Source organism: Equus asinus, chromosome 7, assembly GCF_041296235.1.
Source record: "Equus asinus isolate D_3611 breed Donkey chromosome 7, EquAss-T2T_v2, whole genome shotgun sequence".
NCBI classification, from domain to species: Eukaryota; Metazoa; Chordata; class Mammalia; order Perissodactyla; family Equidae; genus Equus; species Equus asinus.
Genome location: NC_091796.1, coordinates 63878862 through 63901913, shown reverse-complemented (window position 1 = coordinate 63901913; position 23052 = coordinate 63878862). Strand labels below are relative to the sequence as shown.

Below are 23052 nucleotides of genomic sequence, written 5' to 3'. Positions count from 1 at the left end.
TTTGTTGATGTGGTGTATCTTTTTTTTCTTTTTTTGATGTGTATCACACTGATTGATTTGCAGATGTTGGACCCTACCCATGTCCCTGGTATGAATCCCACTTGATCGTGATGTATGATCCTTTTGATGTGTTGCTGAATTCGGGTTGCCAAAATTCTGTTGAGACTTTTTGCCTCTATGTTCATCAGCAATATTGGCCTCTAGTTCTCCCTTTTTGTGCTGTCTTTGTCAGGCTTTGGTATCAGAGTGATGTTGGCCTCATAGAATGTTTTAGGAAGTGTTCCATCTTCCCTCATTTTGTGGAATAGCTTGAAAAGTGTAGGCATTAAACCGTCTCTGAAAGTTTGGTAGAATTCCCCTGGAAAACCTCGGGTCCTGGATTTTTATTCTTTGGGATGCTTTTGATTGCAGTTTCAATCTCTTTCATTGTGATTGGTCTGTTCAGATTGTCTATTTCTTCTTGACTTAGCTTTGGGAGGTTGTAAGAGTCCAAGAATTTATCCATTTTCTCTAGGTTATCCATCTTGTTGGCATATAGTTTTTCATAGTATTCTCTTATAATCCGTTGTATTTCTGTGGAGTCTGTTGTTATTTCTCCTCTTCCATTTCTGATTTTGTTTATTTGAGCTTTCTTTTTTTCTTTGTAAGTCTGGCTAGGGGTTTGTCAGTTTTATTTATCTTCTCAAAGAACCAGCTGTTTGCTTCATTGATCCTTTCTACTGCCTTTTTTGTTTCAATAGCATTTATTTCTGCTCTGATTTTTATTATTTCTCTCCTTCTGCTGACTTTGGGCTTTGTTTGTTTTTCTTTCTCTAATTCAGTTAGGTGTAATTTGAGATTGCTTATTTGGGATTTTTCTTGTTGTGTTAAGGTGTGCCTGTATTGTGATGAATTTCCCTCTTAATACAGCTTTTCCTTTATCGCATATGAGTTGGTATGGCATGTTATCATTTTCATTTGTTTCCAGATATTTTTTGATTCCTTCTTTTTAATTTCTTCAGTGATCCATTGCTTATTCAATAGCATATTGTTTAGTCTCCACATCTTTGTCCCTTTCTCTGCTTTTGTCTTGTAATTAAATTATAGCATTATGGTTGGAGAAGATGCTTGTTATTATTTCAGTTTTTTAAAATTTATAGAGGCGTGCCTTGTTTCCCAACATATGGTCTATCTTTGAGAATGTTCTGTGCACACTTGAGAAGAATGTGCATTCTTCTGTTTTTGCAATGGAGTGTTCTATATATGTCTATTAAGTCCAACTGTTTTAGCTTTTCATTTAATTCCACTGTTTCCTTGCTGATTTTCTGTCTGGATGATCTGTCCAATGATGTGAATGGGGTGTTGAGCTCCCCTACGATTATTGTGGTATTTTTGATATCTTCTTTTAGGTTTGTAGATAGTTGTTTTATGAACTTTGGTGTTCCTGTGTTGGGTGCATAGATATTTATAAGTATTATTTCTTATTGATGTAGTGTCCCTTTGATCATTATATATTGCTACTCTTTGTCTCTCTTAACCTGCCTAATCTTGAAGTCTACTATGTCTGATATAAGTATTGCAACACCTGCTTTCTTTTGTTTGCCATTAGCTTGGAGTATTGTCTTCCACCCCATCACTCTGAGCCTGTATTTGTCATTGGAGCTGAGATGTGTTTCCTGGAGGCAAAAAATTCTTGGATCTTGTTCTTTAATCCATCTTGCCACTCTGTGTCTTTTTATTGGAGAGTTCAGTCCGTTTACATTGAGGGTGATTATTGATGCATGAGGGCTTAATGCTGTCATTATGTCACTCATTTTCTTGTTTCCCTGCATTTCCTTTGTTTCTCCTCCCGTGTGTTTTGGTCTACCCATTGAATTCTGCAGTTTTTTATGCTGTGTTTCTTAGTTTTTTCCTTATTTATTTTTTGTGTCTCTGTTCTGCTTTTTAGTTTAGTGGCTACCCTGAAGTTTGTATTCAGAATCTCATGCATAACATAGTCTATTTTCTGATGACCTCTTATTTCCTTACTCTAAACTGATTCAGTCCCTTTCCTATTCCCCTTCTAAGTTATTATTCTCATCTCTTATTCCAACTTGTGTTGTGAGTTTGAGGCTAAAGTGACAAGATTGTCTTTCTTTTTGGTGTTTTCCTTCCCTTTAGCCTAATTGTATAGTTGAGTATTTGCTATCCTATTCTGCTTCTGTCTACCTATTTGTCTCCTTACTCTGTGTTTTGTGACCCCTTTCTCCCTTTTTTTCTTTTTTCAGATATGAGGGCCTTCTGGAGGATTTCTTGTAAGGGGAGGTCTCGTGGCTATGAACTCCCTTAGCTTTTGTTTGTCTGGGAAAGACTTGATTTCTCCTTCATATCTGAAGGATACTTTTGCTGGATACAGTGTTCTTGGCTGAAGATTTTTATCTTTTAAAGTTTTGAATATGTTATTCCGTTCTCTCCTAACTTGTAAGGTTTCTGCAGAGAAATCTGCTGAAAGCCTAATAGGGGTTCCTTTGTAGGTTATTTTCTTCTGCCTTACTGCCCTGAGTATTCTTTCTTTGTCATTCATTTTTGCCATTTTTACTACTGTATGCCTTGCTGTAGGTCTTTTTACATTGAGAAATCTAGGAGATCCGAAAGCCTCCTCCATACACATTTCCCTCTCATTCCCTAGATTTGGGTAGTTCTCTGCTGTTATGTCTTTGAACACGCTTTCTGCTCCATTCTCCTTCTCTTCACCTTCTGGGATACCTATAATTCTTATGCTCCATTTCCTGATTGAGTCGGATATTTCTCGGAGACTTTCTTCATTTCTTTTTAGTCTCAGTTCTCTCTCCTCCTCTGTCTGGAGCAATTCAACATGTCTATCTCTGATTATGCTGATTCGCTCTTCTATGGTGTCCACACAAGCTTTCAGGGAATCCGTATTTTGTTTTATCTCTTCCATTGTGTCTTTCTTCTCTAGTATTTCTGATTGATTCTTCTTTATAGTTTCAATCTCTTTTGTGAAGTAGCTCCTGAACTCATTGAATTGTTTCTCTATATTCTCTTTAACCTCATTGAGTTTTTTGATGATAGCTATTCTGAATTCATTGTCATTTAGTTTACTTTTTTATGCATCCCCAGGACTGAATTCTGGGTGCTTGTCATATTCTCTCTGGTCTGGAGATTTGATGAATTGCTGGATGCTGGAAGTGTAGATTTTTCCCATTGTGATATTATTCAGTTGCGGTTATAGCCTATTGCCACTGGATGGGGGTCTTGAGCCGTGTATTTTGAGCCCTCCTCCTTCGGCTGAGATGGCGGGCTTAGTGTGGGTGGAGGGGGCCATTTTCTTTTGGTGCATTACCCAGTTTCCCTATCAGCTCTCACTATCTGGTCTCCTGGGGTCTTGGCTTGATGAGGTACCCCCCGCAAAAACTTTTGCCCCGTTAGAGGGCTTTCCTCTAGGCTTCAAGGGCTCTTGGGAGTCCTGGGTGATCCCGGGGATGCACGACCCCTTCGACACTCCTTCCCTCACGGAGTCTCCTGTGGCAGCAATCCCAGTCTTTAGGGGAGGGAGCAAAGTTCTCTCTTACTCTGTTACAGCTCCTTTGAGGGGGCATCCAGCCTCTCTGCCCTCCATTGTTTGGCTGCCATGACTCTCAAGGATTCCTGTGCTATTAGAATATTTTCTGTTGGAATATTGTTGCTCCTTTTTGTTGTATGTTGGAGGGGAGAGAGTCCTGGGCAAGCTCACTCTGCCATGATGCTCAGGTCACTCCAGTTCTAACAGTTTCTTGTGTGTGAATGTGTGAGTAATCTTTGGGATTTTCCAGATACAAGATCATGTCATCTGTGAACAGAGATAATTTTACTTCTTCCTTTCCAATTTGAATGCTCTTTCTTTTCCTTGCTTAGTTGCTCTAGCTAGGACTTCCAATACTGTGTTGCATGTAAGTGGCAACAGTAGCCATCCTTACATTGTTCCTTATCTTAGAGGAAAAGCTTTCAGTTTTTCACCATGGAATATGATGTTAGCTGTGGGCTTTTCCTATATGACCTCTATTATGTTGAGGTGATTTCCTTAAGGCTATTCCTAGTTTGTTAAGTATTTTTATCATCAAAGGGTGTTGAATTTTGTCAAATGCTTTTTCTGCATCAATTGAGATGATCATGTGACTTTTGTCCTTTGTCCTATTAATGTAGTATATTACATTTATTGACTTTCATATGTTGAACTTTGCATCCCATGGATAAATCCCACTTGGTAATGGTGTTTAATGCTTTCAATATGCTGTTGAATTCAGTTTGCTAGTATTTTCTTGAGAATTTCTGCATCAGTGTTCATCAGGGGTATTGATCTATAGTTCTCTTCTTGTTGTATAACTTTGTCTGGCTTTGTTATCAGAGTGATGTTGGCTTCATACAGTGAGTTTGAATGTGTTCCCTCCTCTTATTTTTGGAAGAGCTTGAGAAAGAGTGGCATTAATTCTTCCTTAAATGTTTGGCAGAATTCTCCAGTGAAGCCATCTGGGCCTGGGCTTTTTTTTGTTGAAAGGTGTTTGATTCCTGATTCAATCTCCTTACTAGTTAATGTCTGTTCAGGTTTTCTTTTTCTTCATGATTCAGTCTTGGTAGGTGTATGTTTTAGGAATTTATCCATTTCTTCTAAGTTATCCAGTTTGTTGGTGTATAATTCATAGTGGTCTCTCATAATCCTTTTTCTTCTTATATCTTTTTTTGAAATTTATTTTCTCAGTTAAGTAATTTAATGGTAATATATGAATTTTAGACAAATATTGATGATCCCACCCCAATGTAAGAATGTCACTTTTTTTTTTGAGGAAGCTTAGCCCTGAGCTAACATCTACTGCCAATCCTCCTCTTTTTTTGCTGAGGAAGATTGGCCCTGACATAACATTTGTGCCCATCTTCCTCTACTTTATATGTGGGATGCCTGCCACAGCATGGCTTGATAAGCAGTGTGTAGGTCCATGCCTGGGATCTGAACCAGCAAACCCCAGGCCGCTGGATCAGAGTGTGCGAACTTAACTGCTATGCCACCAGGCCAGCCCCTCTGTCACTTTTATATATTGTCTTACATTAATTTATATGTATTAAATATATATATAATACATATATAAAAATATACCATATTGTTAAAGACATAAAATTACTAGTTGTAATTTTTATGATACTACTCCATTACTTTTTCTACCTATCAAGAACATTAGTGATTTTGTCTTTTGTCTAATGGAATGGGTTATAACTTTAATTAAGAAACCACAGTGTTTTGAAAGAATTATACAAGCTTGTATAGGAAGGGACAGAAACAATACAAAAAGAAAAGAGACCTTTAGATCCCCAAATTTCTATGTGCAGGAAAAGGCTGAGAAATCTGCTCAGCTGCACACACACAGAATGCTTTTTGTAAACAAGAAAGGATGAGATAGAGGACAGACCAAGAGCCCAGAGTTTGTAACCAAGAGCCTCAGAGAACAACCCTTAGGGAGTAGGACTGAGCCCTAATCAAGGAACTGGCAACATGTGTCTGGATGGACTTCAGAATTGCTATGCACTAGTGACTATTGTGTGCCTCCTTTCCCCCCTTTAGCAAAGGAGTATATATTGTGGTTATCCTGTGCCTATTCCATCATTGTCTCTTGAGTATGTATTGGGGACAAGTAATTTGTGTCTTTAGTTCAAGGGTCTTCAGATTGAGAGGAATAGTTCTCAAGGAGCTATACCCAAGGGACCCCACTAGATGAGCCTCCTCTTCACCTGGACCTGAATGTAGATGATGAGGTCTTAGACTGTGTGCTGATCTCAAGGTCTGATATGAGTCTTTAGGAGTCTTGGAGATGAGTGTATCTTGCATGGGAAAGGAGTGTGAATTATTGTCAGCCAGAGGGCAGACTACTGACTACAACAATTCACATCCCTCCCACTTGCAAAATACACTCAATCCTTACTCACTCCCCAAAACCTCAATGTATCAGGCTTTGATTATATTTTCCAAAGATGGCAATAACAGTATCTCCCAACTCATAAGCTCTTCCTATCATGTGACCTTATCACTGTGCCTATGCAGTGGTAGAATCTGTGTCCCCTCTTCCTGAACCTAGTTGGGCCTTTGTGATTGCCTTGACCGATAGAATTAGGCTGAAGTTGTGATATGTGACTTCTGAGACTGTATGTCACAAAATGCTGTGTTCTCTTTGGTTATTCTTTCTTGAAACCCATCTACTTGCTGTGAGACTAAGCTTGAGGAGAAGCCCATGTGAAGATTAAATTACCAAAGGCTGGGACACTCCCCAGGCCCTTTCCCACTCAATTCCCAGAATGCTAGCAGCCAGACTTCTGTCCTCCAGCAGATGACTGGAACATGCTTTTCTGGGGATCTTGAACAACCGTGAGGAAAAGCCTAAAGCCTCTAGCCCACAGCCCTGGCTGAGCTCATAACACGTATTCAGCAACAGCTTGCTAGCCAGTGAATGAGCCATCTTTAAAGTGGAATCATCGGCCTCCAATGGAAATGCCCCACTAGTGTCACGTGGAGCAGAGATGAGCTTGCAGATATATGAACAAAATAAATGATTCTTCTTATTTTAAGCATCAGGTTTTGGGGTGCTTTCCTACATACACAATGATGGATGCTTAGAACATACCCTCCAAGTGATCTTATCTGTTTCTGTGGCATTAACTATACTGATTCTCAGATCTGAATTTTCAGGTCACATGTTTCTTTGGAGTTCCTGTCCCATGTATCTAACTACTAATTAGATAGATCTCTCATATCTCTAACTCCTAGTTAGATGTGTCCCTCCTTAAGGTCAACATGTCTAACATTAATGTGTTGTCCTTGTCCACTATCTGTTCTTTCTCCATTATCTTGGTTAATTTACTATCCAGTCATTCATGACAGAAACCTGGGAAATCTTTCTCAATTCCTGCATTTTCCTGCATCTAGTTTTACATCTTAAATATCTTAAGAATTCTTCATTCTAACAGCCAATACTTTAATCCAGGTCCTTTCCATCTCTCATATGTACTATTTTAGTTATAGTAACTGATCTGGTTTCTATTCCTCGATTTTCACTCCCTTTAAATTCATACTCCCTATTGCCGACAGAGTGATAATTTTGAAACACATTTATGATCATGTTACAATAATTCTTACAATTCCTAAATGGCTTCATTTAATTTACAGAATAAAGCCCTACTTTCTTAGCAGGCTCTACATGTTTTTAATGATTAGGCACCTTGCTGTATCTCTAGACTTACTACCTGTTCCCCCTTTTCATGTTGTAAAGCTGAAATGCTTTTAGTTCTTTAAGTACACAGAAGAAGCCAGGCTCTTCTACTCCTTCAGGCTGTTCTACCCTTTCAAGTTTTGGCATAGTTTTGTTCCAAGTGATTGTAGCTCAGGTCCCCACCTTCTTGCTAGCTGTTGGTTGGTGTTGCTCTCAGCTCCTATAGGCTGTTCTCAGGTCCTGGTCACATGGTCCTCTCAGAAAATTGCAGCTTCCTCCTTCAAAGCCAACAGGGCAATCTCACTCCATTGTGCTAGACAGAGTCTTATATAATGTAATTTAATCAAGGGAATGGCTGTCCTCTTGAGTCCCAACCACGCTCAAGGGATGGGGATTATACAAGATTTGTATACTAGGAATCTTGGGGGCCATTTTAGAATTCTGCCTACCATAGGTAAATATAGGATTCCCTCTGGAAGCTTTTAGGATTTTTTAATCCTCATAATTAGCAAGAATGCATCTTTCTGTGTATCTGCTTCTAACCACTATGTTGGTTACTCGGTGGGCTCCTTCAATCTGGCACTCATGTCTTTCAGTTGTGGGAAACTTGTGTTTATTTCAGCAACGATTTGTTCCTTTCTGTTCTCTCTCTCCTTTCTTTCTGGGACTCCTATTTGGATGTTGGACCTCCTTCAATTTTATTATCTTTTTCCTCCCCTGTTTTCCATCTATCTTTTGCTGTACTTTCTGGCAGATTTGTTTAACTTTATTTTCCATTTCTTTATGGATGCAATGTCTTCCCATCTCCTTGAGCTTGTCTGTGGTGGTTTTCTGAACCTTGCTTCTTCCTGCGTAGTCTGTGTTTCCTCCCTGTTACTTATTTTTCTGTTTGTCCTTGTCTCTGTCTTTCATGTTAGAGGCTCTCCTCAGATGTTTGTTACTTCTTGGATATCTGTTCTTGATTAGAATATGAAACTAAAAAGCCAATTGGAAATTCTGACAATGTAGATGGGACTTGTTAACTCTGAGCTCCTTAGGGTTATCGGACCTGGGCTGCTTTTTGGTGAACTCCAATGTTGGTACCTTTAGGCTTTTCCTCACGGGTGTTCAAGATCCCCAGAAAAGCATGTTCCAGTCGTCTGCTGGAGGACAGAAGTCTGGCTGCTAGCATTCTGGGAATTGAGTGGGAAAGGGCCTGGGGAGTGTCCCAGCCTTTGGTAATTTAATCGGCCTGCTTTTGGCATGGTATTCACATTCTCACCTGTTCCTGAAGTTCCCGCAGATTTCTTCTGGTGTGAGGGAGGGACGGTTGCCTAAGCTCATGGCATTAGGGAGGGGAATCTCGGGATCTAATTGCTTCTCCAAAGCTTTTACCTATTCCTCCTTATTTTAGAGCCTTTGTGCCATTCACCCTCCCAGTTTCAGAGATACCAGGCACTGACAGTTCCTGAGCAATTTTAGGATTTGCAGTTAAAACTGAATTGTTTCTTAGCTTTCCCTCTCTTGGCTTAGAGTTTTGCTTTGTAAATTCTCCTAAGTCAGTTATTATTCTGTTCTTCAGCTTCCAAAATTTTGCTGCCTTTTGGTTTTCTTTCTTTGCATATGTAAGTTTATCTTTTTTAAAAAATCCTACTGCTGTAGTTTTCCTGGGATATCTGGAGGGAGTGAAATTAGATGTGTGTATGCAAGCTGCTTTTGTAACTCAGATGTTCCTCATTGTTCTGTAATGTTATTTATTATATGTTAAATTCTTATATCAAAGAATTTACTCCTTACTTATCTGTTCTGTTTCATTTGAAATAGATATCTATTTATCAGTACCATAGTGCTTTATTTATTGTTTTGTTTCTTTATAATATGTGTATTCTTTATGGTTGTAATTTCGTGTTTAACTCCTTAAAAATTTGTTAGTTTGATAATGCTTAAATTATGTGGGTACATTGGGAGCATTAAACTTAGGAAATTATGAGACCATTTCTGTTAATGTTGGATTTATTTCACAGATTTGTTTTTTACTCATGACTTTATTAATAAGAATTAGCAGGGTTAAATCCAAATCTTGGAATAGTGAAGACATTTTGTTCTTTTTTTAAATGAAGACTGAAGTTGCCGAAGATCCTCAACAAGTTTCAACTGTTCACCTCCAACTAGGATTACCGCTGGTTTTTATTGTTAGTCAACAAGCTACATATGAAGCTGACAGAAGAACCGCAGAATGGGTTGCTTGGCGTCTTCTGGGAAAGGCAGGAGTTCTACTCTTGATGAGGTATGTTAAACGTGAAATATTCACTATATTTAGCAAAATACTAATAATCTTATCATTTTTAAATATGGTAATCTATTCACTTGTAAATAAACTCGAATTTCTAATAGATTCTAATATAGTTAGAAAGTTGCTAGGCTAAAGTCTATACATTAATTATTAGCTTGATTAAAATTTAGACCTTTAAACTTTGTTAGATGAAGATGTAGATTAAGATGGAGACTAGAAAATATGGTCTGTAGTTAAGTGTAAAATTTCTCAGACTCACTAAATGGTAATCCTTTTGTCATATACCTTTCTTAGTGTGAGAACTTACAGTTCTATTGTAGATTGATGTCCTGGATGCCTGTCATTCTTCCAATTAGCAATATAAATGTTTATTTCCGTTTTGAACCAGGGACTCTCTGGCAGTGGACATTCCTCAGCACACTAATGTGGTCTTCAAAAGAGAAGAGGTCAGTCCCTTTATGCGTCGGTCTACACAGTCTGCTTCTTTAAAGAAAGTTAATACGTGTGGTCCTAAAGTAATATAGGTTTATTACTGAAAAATTCTATATATTGCCGCTGTTCAGTGATGATTGCTGTTAACATTTTGCTGTGCTTTTTTCATTTGTTAGTCTAGCTCTTTTCCAAGGTTCATGTATATTTACATATATATGTATTTTTAAGAAAATTAGGATCCTAATTTAAAAATTAGAATTTTTAATTAAAATGAAGATGCTATATATCCTACTTTTCACCAAAAATTATATTTATATACTTGCTATTGTGCTATGAGGCCTGCCTTTGTGCACTGTCTTTTTCTTTTTTTAAAGATTGGCACCTGAGCCAACAACTGTTGCCAACTTCTTCTCTCTTTTTTTTTGCCTTCTTCTCCTCAAATCCCCCCAGTACATGGTTGTATATTCTAGTTGTAGATCCCTCTGGTTGTGCTATGTGGGACGCCGCCTCAGCATGGCCTAATGAGTGGTGCCATGTCTGTGCCCAGCATCCGAAGTGTGAAACCCTGTGCTGCTGAAGCAAGAGCACATGAACTTAACCACTCAGCCACGGGGCCTGCCCCATTTATGCGCTGTTTTGAACATCATTGATTCTTTCCTTGGCTAAATTTCTGGAAGTGAAATTTGTCAGAGGAAATGGGAACTTATTTATTTTTTGGTAAGGAAGATTGTCACTGAGCTGACGTTTGTGCCAATCTTTCTCTATCTTGTGTGTGGGATGCTGCCACAGCATGGCTTGATGAGTGGTGTGTAGATCCAAACCTGCGAACCCCGGGCTGCCAAAGCGGAGTGCATGAACTTAACCGCTGTGCCACCAGGCCGGCCCCAAAATGAGAATTTTTAAGATTTTTAAAATACATTGTCAAACTGCCCTCCAGGAAGGTTACATTTTTACCAGCAGGGTTTGAAATTCCTTGTTTCTCATACACCTTTGTCAATACTGAGCATTAATCTTAAAAAAATTTTTTTTATAGACAAAAACAGTTCTGCTTTAATTTGCATGTCTGAGGTTGAACTTTTGAAGGTTTCTTGGCCATTTATATTTCCTTTGTAAATTTTTATTAATATCCCCTTTTTCCTTAAATTTTTCTTAATTATTAAGAACTCTTTATTTCCAAACATTTTCTAAATATTGTATACATATGCTAAAAAATTGATTAGTATGTTATGAACTACTAGGCAATTTAAACTTTAATTCTCTTGCCTAAGTCTATGGCAGGAATACTGGGTTAAGAATCAGAAGACTTGGATTCTGTTCCTTCTAGTTCTGGGACCACATAAATGAATCAACTTCTTCAAGCTCAGTTTTCTCATTTGTGAAATAGTCATAAAACCTCCCTTTCTAACTTACAAAAAATTTTATAAGACCAAATAGGAAAATACTTTGAAAACTGTAGTATTTTTCAGATATGTATAGTATGGGGTTCGTATGCTCTGCTTTTTGGCCAGGTAGTGGAAAGAATACTTCTGAAGCCATTTTTTGCTAGTAGATAAAGATCCTTAAATGAGAAATTGCAATATTTGCTATTTGGAAATAGGTTTATAGAAGAATTAAAGTTTATGCTGGTTTCCCAGTTTTGATGTAATAAATTGTTAAAATATAATGCAAATAATTTTGTAGAGTGTAAGGTAAGATAGGTTATATAGTAGGTAGTTGTCCCTGCAAAGATGATTTTTGTAAAGGATAGAATAGGCTTTTCGATGACTCTCTCTATTGAATTCAGTGCACATCCGTTTTTACTTTCTCATCTGGGCAGTAATGTTGATCCTAGGGTCGTATAATCATCCCTTCCCTCTCCTTTTCCTGGACCTCTCCAGACAAAGGGTTTGAAGGTCCCTTAAAGTACTAGTGTTGGTTGTATAGATAGTATTGTATACTCGTATTACTACATTATAAGCCTTATAGTGTATAATGGGAGCTATAAAACATTTTTGTTAGTATTTGCGTTAGCTCTTCAGGTAGTTTTTTTCCCCTCTGGCAGTGATTAGCAATATAGTGTTGGGTTCATTCTATATAATCATAGTGCCTAGTTCAAATTCTACTTTCTAACCCTGGGCAAATTACTTGACTTCTGTACGTCTCCATTTTTTTCATCATAAAGTGGGGATAATAATGATACCTCCTTTAAAAGTTGTTGGTCAGTGTATTGAAAGACATAATGTAAAGTGCTTACATAAAACAGGGTCCACCACATTGTAAGTGTTCAATAAATATCCACTAATATTCATTTATTCATTAAGTATTTATTATGTGCCTGCTTTGTTCTAGGCACAGTCTTAGGCTTTGAGGATACAGCAGCGAACAAAACCAAGTTAGCTCTCATGGAACTAATATACTAGTGCCAGAAGACAGATGCAAAACAGGTACAGCGAGAGTGTCAGATGGAGTTAGGGCAACAGAAAAAATAAATCAAGTTAAGGTGAGAGAGTTGTCATGGAAGACCTCACTGATAAGTGACAATAAAGCAAAGGAATGAGCCTGCGGATAGTGGGGAAGGAGTGTTCTAGGCAGAGAACACAAGTGCAGAGGCCCTGTGGAGAGGAGTGGGCTTTGGCGTATTAGGATGGTCTTATGAGGAATAGTGCTAATGTCTAAGATCTGTCTTAGTATATAAGTTTTTAAAAGCTCTTTCTATTTATTTGTTAAAGGTTTTATTATTAAAAAAAATCAAAATACTAAAAAGTAGGAAGAAAAATAGGATGAGCAGCCATGTACCTCCTACCTTTGTTGTTAGTGCTGTCGAGTTGATTCTGACTCCTGGCGACCCTGCGTACAGCCCATCTTTCTGCATTGTCCTCTCTCCTTCCAGCGCTATATCAGCCAGTACTCCACTGCTCTTCATGGGGTTAAGTTTTCAGAAGTGGGTGGCCTGGTCGTTCTTCCTAGTCTGTCTTAGTCCGGACGCTGTGCTGAAACGTGTCCACTATAGGTGACCCTGCTGGTATTTGAAATACCGGTGGCAGAACTTTCAGCATCACAGCAACACAGCCACCACGGTTTGACAGCTGCCAGATGGGTGGTGTCGTCCCCTGACCGGGAAATGAACCCAGGCCAATGCGGTGAGAACGCCGAATCTTAACCACTAGGCCATCAGGGCTGGCTATACCTACTACCTAGATTCAACAATTAATATTTTGTCATATTTGTTTTGTTTATGTTTTTTTTCTGAAGCATTTCAAAGAATGTTACAGATATGACATTTTACCCATAAATATTTAGTATGTATCTCTAAACACTGCTGTAGTTTTCCTATATATAATCACAGTCTCATTATCACATTTTACAAAATTAACAAAAATTTCTAAATATCATAGCCTAATCTTATAGCCAGTCCGTGTTCATATTTTCTCATCCAAAAATTATTATCTGCAGATGGTTTTTGGGAACCAAAATCCTGTCAAGGATTGTGAATTGCATTTGGTATGTTTCTTAATCTAATATCTTAGCTCTCCCTTCCCCCTTTTCCCATGACAATGACTTTTGGGGTAAACGGGGACAGTTTTTCTCTATTCTGGATTTGTCTGTTTCCTTTTGCTCTTATCTGCCTTATTCCTCTGTTTTCTTATATTTTCTAAAGACTGGAAGTTAGATTTAAGATTGCTTAGCTCCATTAAACATTTTGTGTAAGAATAATTCATAGTGCTTCTTTATGTTCCATCTTATCCTAAAGTGCATGATGTCTGTTTTTCTCACTTAATGATGCCACGTTTGATCTCTGAGTTAAGGTGAAGACAGCGAATTCTCTCTTTCATAAGACACATTTTCCCCTTTCCAATTAGCAAATAAACTGTAGGTAGGTAGTCAAATGAAGTCACAAGAGATACCAATACTCACCCACCAGAATGGCTGAAGTTTTAAAAGGTAACAATACCAAGTGTTAACAAGGATGTGGAGTTACAAGAACCTTCATATATGCTGGTAGGAGTAAAAATTGGTACAATGAAAATTGGAAAAGTGTTTGGTAGTGCTTACTAAAGCTGAAGGTATGTATAATCATACAAACCAGGAATTCCATTCCTCAGTATTGCCCAACAGAAATGCTTATATGTGTGCACCACAAGACAGCTACAATAATGTCTGTAGCAGTATTATGTATAGTAGTTGCAGACTGGAAATAACATATGTCCATGCACAGTAGAATGGATAAATAAGTAAATAAAGACTAGTATCTTCATATAATGAATATTCTACAACATTGAAAACGAATAAACTTCTTTTATATGTAACAACATGCATCAACTTCACAAATAATGTTGAGCAAAAGAAGCCATCACAAAAAGAGTACAAACTGTATAGTTCCATTATGTAATTTCAAGAACTGGCAAACTATATAGGTGGTGATGAAAGTCAGAGTAGTGAGTACCTTTGGGGAACGTGATGACAGGGAGAGGCAAGAAGATGGCCTCTGGGTGTGCTGGTCAGTCTGTGCAGTGGTTATGTAAGTGTATCCACTTTGTAAAAATTCATCAAACTGTACACTTATAATTTGTGTTCTTTTCTGTGTGAATGTTATACTTCAATGAAAGGTTCACCACAATTTCTATGTATATTTGGAACAAATTAAGTTTCATTGATTTTGATTCCTTTTCCTTTTAGCTCCATTATGTTTTTTCAGGACTAAAAAATTGCTTGCTTTGAATGTAATATTAAAAAGATGAAGCTGTGTGATATCAAAGAACAGACACACTTGCAGCTCTTCTATAGCTTTGTTCTAATGTATAGTTATAGTCAGAGGTAATTTACTAAAATAGTCCAGTGACATGAAACTTCATGTATTTAAAATGTGATAGATGGGTATTAGTGAAAGATATTTTATTGGAATAATCTCAGTGGAATAGAATTTGGTGTTCTTAAAATACCTAGGGGAAGATAGTGTTTTTATGGTGATAGCTAAACAGGCAATTGAACTTTTTCATAGAATTATTTTAGATGAAGTATTATTTTGAATATTTTTGTGGAATATCAAAATAATTTCTATTGGCCCTGTTTGCAGTAATTGTGTATATTTCCATTTTATGTTGAGGTAGGACTTGCTGTTATGTGTGAAATGTCTCAGATTTCAGTATAATGTAATTGTGACAAGAAGCAAGTGAGACTTTCAGTTCCTCCTTTTTGCCATCCTTTTCTTTTTCAGCAGTGCACACTATCTTTATAGAAAGTATGCTTTGGATACTTTTCATAGTATTGTAGAGTTAATTTCCTTATTTGTTTAATTTTAAAATTGAATTTCAAAGATTTAGTTTAGTTTTAGTGTCAAACAAGTAAAACATTTTTATATTAAAATGCTTTGTAGTATTTTAGTCATGTTTTTTAAAATTAATGTGTTTCTAGAGAGTGCCGGTCGAATTTTTGGTGTTACATGATATTGACTTAATAGTATCCCATGTGGAAAATAATATGCACATTGAGGAAATACAAGAAGGTGAAGATGAAGACCATGACATGGAAGATCCAGATATAGGTAATAGGTTTTGTGATGCTCACACTCTCCTCCCGATTCTGCTCAGCATCCATAAGCTCAGTGAAATTTCAGTGAATTAACTTTCTCATGGAATGTATTGATATTCAAAACTATGAAGAAACCTGAAGAAATTTATTTTGAATCACATTTTATCAGGTTGTTTAGGTGAAAAGAGGTTAAGGATGCTATATTTTGTTTAGTGTGATACCTTTTACTGTTGTATGTCAGGCTTCTAGCTTTCCACGTCTGTGCCTCTGTCCTCCAAATGCAGCTGTACTGGTCTACTCCATGTTTAAAAATGACCCAGGAGCCACAGAATATTTTATTTTTATTGTTCCTATTAGGAAATGAAATTCTAATAAATATAGTTGTATTTGTAGTTGTAAATAAATCTCATTGTTAACAACATAGGTAGTAAATTTCAATAACATTTTAATACTTCTTTTTAATGTTATTTCGATTTTTCTTTTTATTGCTCTTATTGCTTACATTTTTGGAGTACTCTATAGTTTTCAAGCCTATTCCTTTGCACATTATTTACTTTGATTGTTATCCTCTGAGTTAGCTGATGTCACCTTCATTTTGTAGGTGAATTAAGTGATCTGTCCAAGGTCACACAAGTGGCATGTGGTGGAACCTGGACTAGAACTTAAGCATTCTGACTTGAAATCTTATATTTTTAAAAAATTTTTTGTCAGGGAGATTGGCCCTGAGCTAACATCTGTTGGCAATCTTCCTCTTTTTGCTTTGGGAAGATTGTTGCTGAGCTAACATCTGTGCCAAACTTTCTCTATTTTATGTAGGATGCCACCACAGTGTGGCTTGACAAGCAGTGGTAGGTCTGTGCCCGGGATCCGAAACTATGAACCCTGGGCCGCGGAAGTGGAGTGTGTGAACTTAATCACTACCCTACTGGGCCAGCCCCTTGAAGTCTTATTTTTGGTCCTTATTGTTCCTGATACTTGTGAACATCAGTCCTCTTCAGTAATTTTTCATTTACTTTCTCCTCCACTAGTCAATAATTTCTCTAAGGCAAGGGTTATGTCTTGTTTGTTCTTGTATACCATTAGTAAATACTTGAATGTTTTATATAGTATATTATCAAGAGCCCCAAGAAAGAAGTAATTTACGTATTCTTTTCATGAGTTCCATTCATTATTATGATCAAAATATATATTATAAATTTAATAAGGGCTCTGAGCATTCACTCTTACCAGTGACCAGTTTCTTGATTTGAGCATTGCCATGATTCTCTTCTGACATACAGAGGTTAGACTTGTTCGTGGTTTAAGCCAGAGTTCTCCTCCATAGTGTTGTCATTACATAGGCAGACCTGTGTTCTGGTCTCCTGCTCCCTGCTTTGTTCCTGTCATGGTTCATATATTCCAACCTTCAGAGTCAGGGGAATTGTCCTAATGTCAGTTGAATAAGATTCCTGTCCTCAGTGGAGTTGCCTGTTTCAAGATTTCCTGGTTACCACATCCCCTCTATTGCTTTCTGACACTCTGGCCTTAGTTTGCCCTCCGGTGCTGCCTTCTCTTTCTTCTGACTCTCTACCTATCTTCTCTGTGCAGCCTAGTTCTGGTGTTTCTTTTACAGCTTTGCCTTTTGTTTTTTGTTTTGTTGTGGGGTGGGTTTCTTTTTTTGGTAGTGGTTGTTTTGGTCTTAACTTCCTATATCCGTAATCCATATTGGCCCATAATATTGTATGATGTTATGCCAATATATGTATAATTTCCCGCCTATTCTCATTTTATTCCCATTTATATAGGAAAAATAGATGAGGATTAGGAAAGAATTTGTTACCATGTGAGAATGGAACACAAGGAAAAATGTCCTTTAAAGGAAATGGGCACAGGATGAATCAGAATAAAATGGACTGAGTTCTACAAAAGGACAATGTGAAAAAAAATTAAACAAATGTATTGATGAAAGGGTGAAAGGTAGAGCTGAGCACTGAGTAAATTTACAAGTGAAGGTAGCTTGTTAAGAGAGAGTGAATAGGAAAGAGGGAAAGGAGGTGTTGGAACAAGATAAGAGAAGAAAGGATGAATTGGGAAATAAAAGACTAGCAGGAAAATGAAAATATGTGAATAATAAGAAAAAACATACAGTAGAGAAGGAAATAGGCCTTTATTAATTTTTCTATTAAGGACTTAACTTTTTAGTGTCATGGAATGTGGTATTTAAAAGGACTTAAAATTAACATAGTGCAACTCTTATGTTTTGCAGATTTGAACACTGAGGCCTAGAGACTTAGGTGATTGGCTAGAGTCACACAGCTGAAAATTGCTGAGATGCACTGAACTCTAGATCTAGTGTTTTATTTTATAATATTAGAAATAATATGGAGAATAATTCTTTAGTTCTCTGAATGCATTGTCTTCCTCACTTCGTCCCTTCCTTTCTTTTTACTGTGTTATTACAAAGAGTTGTAATCTTACCATAAAGTAGACAGGATAATAGAATGAATCTCCTAGTGTTCATTACTTGGCTTCACCCAACCACTCGACACCCATGGCTATGCTGCTCAATCACTGCCTTCCCCTTAATGTTTTGTAGCAAATCCCAAACATATCATTTCATCCATAAGTATTTCCCTGTGTATTTCAGAAGTATAAGAATTCCCCTTTAAAAATTAACATAATTAATGCTATTACTACATCTAAAAACATTGACAGTATTCCTTAATACCATTAGACATCCAGTCAGGGTTCACATTTCCACTTGCATTATGTTCTTGCATGCCACTGTGCCTTTGCAAATGCTGTGCCCTTTGCTCTGTATGCCTCCACTGCCTTCCTTCACTGCCTCCCTAAGTTTTATTTTTCTTTTAATATTCAGCTAGTGACTACTCTTCTAGGGAGCTTTGTCTCTTAGCAAGTTAGATGCCCCTTCAGGGTTAGCTTGCAATGTGTACAAACTTCCAACAGAATATTTACAAATTCAAAATGTTTTTGGATGGATAAATGGATAGGTCCATCAGTTGGTCAGTCCATCTGTCTGTGTATCTATCTAAATTAATAAATTTTTACATATTTAGAATTGACCCACAACTGGATGCACTTAGAATAAAACCCAAAATTCTTGGCTCATATGGCTTCTTATGATTTAGCCACTGCCTACCCCAGTTTTCTCATGCCGTTTATTCTTTCCACTCGTTTTGTTTTACTCAAATTTGTTGTCCCTCAGTACCTAGCATACGCTAAGCTCTTTTGTGTCTCAGAGCCTTCGCATATGTTATTCTTTTTGCCTAAGACATTCTTTTCTTGATTCTCTCCCTGGCAGAGATTGGATCTCCCAATCTAAATCTCCCTGTTATAATCTCTCACTGTATCCTTCTCCTTTCTTACACTGATCAGAATTTATAATTATATATTTATTCAGTGATTAGTTTATTGTCTGACTTTTCATAGACTATAGTTGTTTTGTTTACCACTTTCCCTAGTATCTATCACGGTGCTCAGCTTATAGTAGGAGCTAAATAAGCACTGTCAAATTTGTATGGTAGGACCTTTATGGATTATAAATTAGTATATTTATTACAAACAAAATAGTAATATTCATATTATTTCTAGACAAGTTTAAATAATTGCTTTGACTTGACTAAAACTTCACAGTTTCTGAGTCAGGAGGCATCTCATTTAAGTCATTTAAGATAGGAAGCCAGGCAACTAGAAAGTTTTCCAAATATCGTGCATTTAATAATATAGCATGAATTCAGAAGTTTTTACAAAGTACTAAATTTCCATATGCTCACCGGGGAGGGAGAAGAGCGTAAATATTTTAAATTATACATTTATATTTACATTAATTTGTTTTCAAACATTTTAGATATTCAAGATGATGAAGTGGCAGAAACTGTTCACAGAGATAGGAAGAGACAGTTACCTTTGGAACTCACAGTGGAACTAACAGAAGAGACGTTTAATGCGACAGTCATGGCTTCTGACAGCATCGTGCTTTTCTATGCTGGTTGTGAGTATGAGCCTTTAGAGGAGACTGTCTCTATTACATATTAGGACGCTTAAAGTAGGCAGGTTTTATTTTTGATCCTGTATATTGCACGTGGTAAAATGACATAGCTTTCATGTGTCCCAGGGAGACTACACATATGGAAACATTGCTTCTAGCGGATTCTGGGCTTGTAAGACTGATTATGTTGGTCTGACTTACAAATTGAAGGTTAGTGATTAAACTACATGTTCAGCTTATTAATTTAGAAAAATTATTGTGATTCAAGTTAATGATTTTAACTTGAATGATTTTAACTTATATTAGTTCTTATAGATTTATAGGAAGTTTGTTGCTTTTATCTTCAAATAATAGCCATTCAAATATATTCCTTCCAGGATGAATGGAGAAAATTAGTTGCATTTGGAACCCTCATAAATGTTTAGACAATATTGAGTACTGTACACCAAGGTATTTCTTATTAAGAAATAGCAGGGGCTGGCCCGGTGGTGCAGCAGTTAAGTGCACATGTTCCGCTTTTGTGGCCCAGGGTTCGCCGGTTTGGATCCTGGGTGCGGACGTGGCACTGCTTGGCACACCATGCTGTGGCAGGCGTCCCACATATAAAGTAGAGGAAGATGGGCACAGATGTGATCTCAGGGCCAGTCTTCCTCAGCAAAAAGAGGAGGATTGGCAGCAGATGTTAGCTCAGGGCTAATCTTCCTCAAAAGAAAAAAAAAGAAATAGCAGTTTTGGGAAAACCCATAAATCTATTTTTTATATATATATAAATATGGATGCTTTGGAGATAGACATGTTGTAATATCTGTTGAATTTTTTATTTTAATGTAGGGCAAGCAGTATCCATGGCATTTCTGCAATCCTATATCGATGTGGCAATTAAGTTGAAAGGTATTGTACTGTAGCATGCATGCTTATTTTCATGATTCTGAGTTGTAGGTATTTGTAAAACTGTGTCATGCTAAAGATGTAGAAAACCACATAAAACTTCAGGTGATCGTGTTTGTGTTTCCAGGGCTAACTAGTTAGTAAATTACGAGTTTCACAGTGCTCGGAAGCATTCACTTTGTCTGTCTTCATAGAACTGTCTTGTGTCTACACAGTTACTCCAATAACCTTTTTTGGCTGAATTTCATCATTCAGTAAACATTTATTGAGTGCCTACTTTATGCCATTACTATTAAATGTTATTAAATAAATACTAAGTACTATTAAATGGAAATTTGATAGATAAGACCCACTTTCACTGTCTAATGAAAGATCCAAGATCCTAGTGTTCCTGAAGCTGTAATTAGCTCCTCATGGACTAGGATATTTCTTAATAGCCAGGATCTTTTTATTTCCACTATTCTGTGAAACTTGATCTAATGGTAGACAAACGGGAATCCAAAGAATAGACTTTAGCTCAAAATTTCTATGCCACCATCTCAGCGAAGACATAAGGAGAAGGAGGGAGGCCTGTTAGTAAGAGAGAGATAATGATGGATTAGGTATGTATAATATTTTGTAATCATTTGAATAAGACAGAATGTATCATACTTTGTATCTGTAATGTGATTTCCTCCTGCTCTATTTTTCTTATAAATAGAAGTGATTATGGTTAAATAGGCTTGTTCTTGGCCGCTCTAGGAATGTATCCACCATTTTGGTTTTCAGGCACTAGCTTATAGGCTCTTTCGTTATTTAGTAAGTTCCATATGTTCAGGTAGTGTGCCTTATGCCTAGCTCACTGGAGTTGGCATATTGCCTTACATTGCAAAATATCTTGTTTTTAATAATTGTTGAATAAGTAATAAGCTGATATAGTAGAGTTTCATAAATTTTGTTTTATTTAGTGGAAAACATGTTCTGGTGTACAACATGTTTATATATTGGGGACTTTTCTGAACTCAAGAAATTGATTCCAGAGTCAACCCTAAATATAACATGTTCTACAGAGTAAACACTTCAGAGATTTTAAAGATGATTTTTTAACCATTTCTCTTCCGTTCATTTTCCTAGTCAGATTTGATGCAACTTTTGATTATCTTATTACCCAAGTGAAGGAGTGGTTAAGTCTGTAGATACTGTGATCCCTAACCTTTTTTTTTTTTAAAGCAAATCCTGTTATTCTCTTTCACATTTTCTTTTATAGTTGTAACTATAGACAGATTTAAGTTTCTTCTTTTAGGTTCTCCAGCCTTATTGGCAAATAGTTAGAAGAAAGGAAAAGGAGGGGGGAAAATATAAACCATAATGAAATAGTAATTGGGTAATGTCCCTGAATAATAGAATTATCCCCCCAACCCATTTGGTTGGATACCAAATGAAAATGGAAAAATATTCCCTTACTTTCTTCTTTATTAATGACCAAATAAAGAAGCTCCTGATCCCTTGATGCAAGGATCCTGAGTTGTCTGTGTTTATAGAATTAAAAAAGTAGATAATCAACCCAGGACTTGATTTATTTTTCAATTAATGTATTCTTTATGAATAACAATCCTTTTAGTAACTAGATATCAGATAAATGGACTATTTTGGAAGTTCAGGGGGCTTAATGTAGAAATACATAGTATAGGTAACTGGAGAGTTTCATGTCTATGGTGAAGCCTATACTCTAACTTTGTAAATTAGGAAAATATTGTAATACTTTGGGCGTTTAGTCCTATAATCTTTCTTGTTGACTTCTTGGGAAAAAGCCACTTTTCATCTCTTAGTCCAAGATGATGTAGAATATTTTATGCTCAGTCACAAGGTGGCAGCAAATGTCACATTTTTATACTTACATAGTCTGAAGCTAAGAGAATCTGTTTTTTTCCGTTAAACTAGGAACCCCATTTGAAATTACTGCATTGATAAAGTATGTGGAATATAATTCTGTGGGCATCTTAGAGTATTAGACTATTCCCTTTGAAACATGACTGAATGGTAAAACCATTTTACAGGAAAGAAAATAAAAATTTTTTTCATTTGGTTCATAATAGTTTACATCATTGTGAAATTTCAGTTGTACTTTATTTCTTGTCTGTCACCACATAGGTGCTCCCCTTCACCCCCTGTACTCATCTCCCACCCCCTTTCCCTTGGAACCACTGAACTATTTTCTTTGACCATGTGTTTGTTTATGTTCCACATATGAGTGAAATCATATGATGTTTGTCTTTCTCAGTCTGGTGTATTTCGCTTAGCATAATTCCCTCCAGGTCCATCCATGTTGTTGCAAATGGGATGATTTTGTCCTTTTTTGTGGCTGAGTAGTATTCCATTGTATATATATATATACCACATCTTCTTTATCCAATCATTGGTCGAAGGGCACTTGGCTTGTTCCCATGTCTTGGCTATTGTGAATAGTGCTGCAATGAACATAGGGGTACATGTGTTACTTTGGATTGTTGATTTCAAGTTCTTTGGATAGATACCCAGTAGTGGGATAGCTGGGTCATATGGTAGTTCTATCTTTAGTTTTTTGAGGAACCTCCATACTGTTTTCCATAGTGGCTGCAACAGTTTGCTTTCCCACCAGCAGGGTATGAGGGTTCTCTTCTCTCCACACCCTCTCCAATGTTTGTTATTTTTAGTCTTGGTGATTACAGCCATTTTAACAGGTGTAAGGTGGTATCTTAGTGTAGTTTTGATTTGCATTTCCCTGATGATTAGTGATA

At 36.9% G+C, this 23052-nt stretch overlaps 1 protein-coding gene across 3 annotated transcripts in view; it reads left to right on the top strand.

The window, feature by feature from the left end:
• The window catches only part of TXNDC16 (thioredoxin domain containing 16), a 123752-nt gene that overhangs the window by 64767 nt on the left and 35933 nt on the right, over positions 1 to 23052 (top strand). For all 3 annotated transcript variants that reach the window (XM_044773584.2, XM_070513637.1, XM_044773583.2), the window contains 5 exons: positions 9308 to 9474; positions 9869 to 9926; positions 15304 to 15433; positions 19268 to 19411; positions 20240 to 20299. In XM_044773584.2, the coding sequence (XP_044629519.1) occupies positions 9308 to 9474; positions 9869 to 9926; positions 15304 to 15433; positions 19268 to 19411; positions 20240 to 20299 (559 nt within the window). The remainder of the gene's footprint in view (positions 1 to 9307; positions 9475 to 9868; positions 9927 to 15303; positions 15434 to 19267; positions 19412 to 20239; positions 20300 to 23052) is intronic.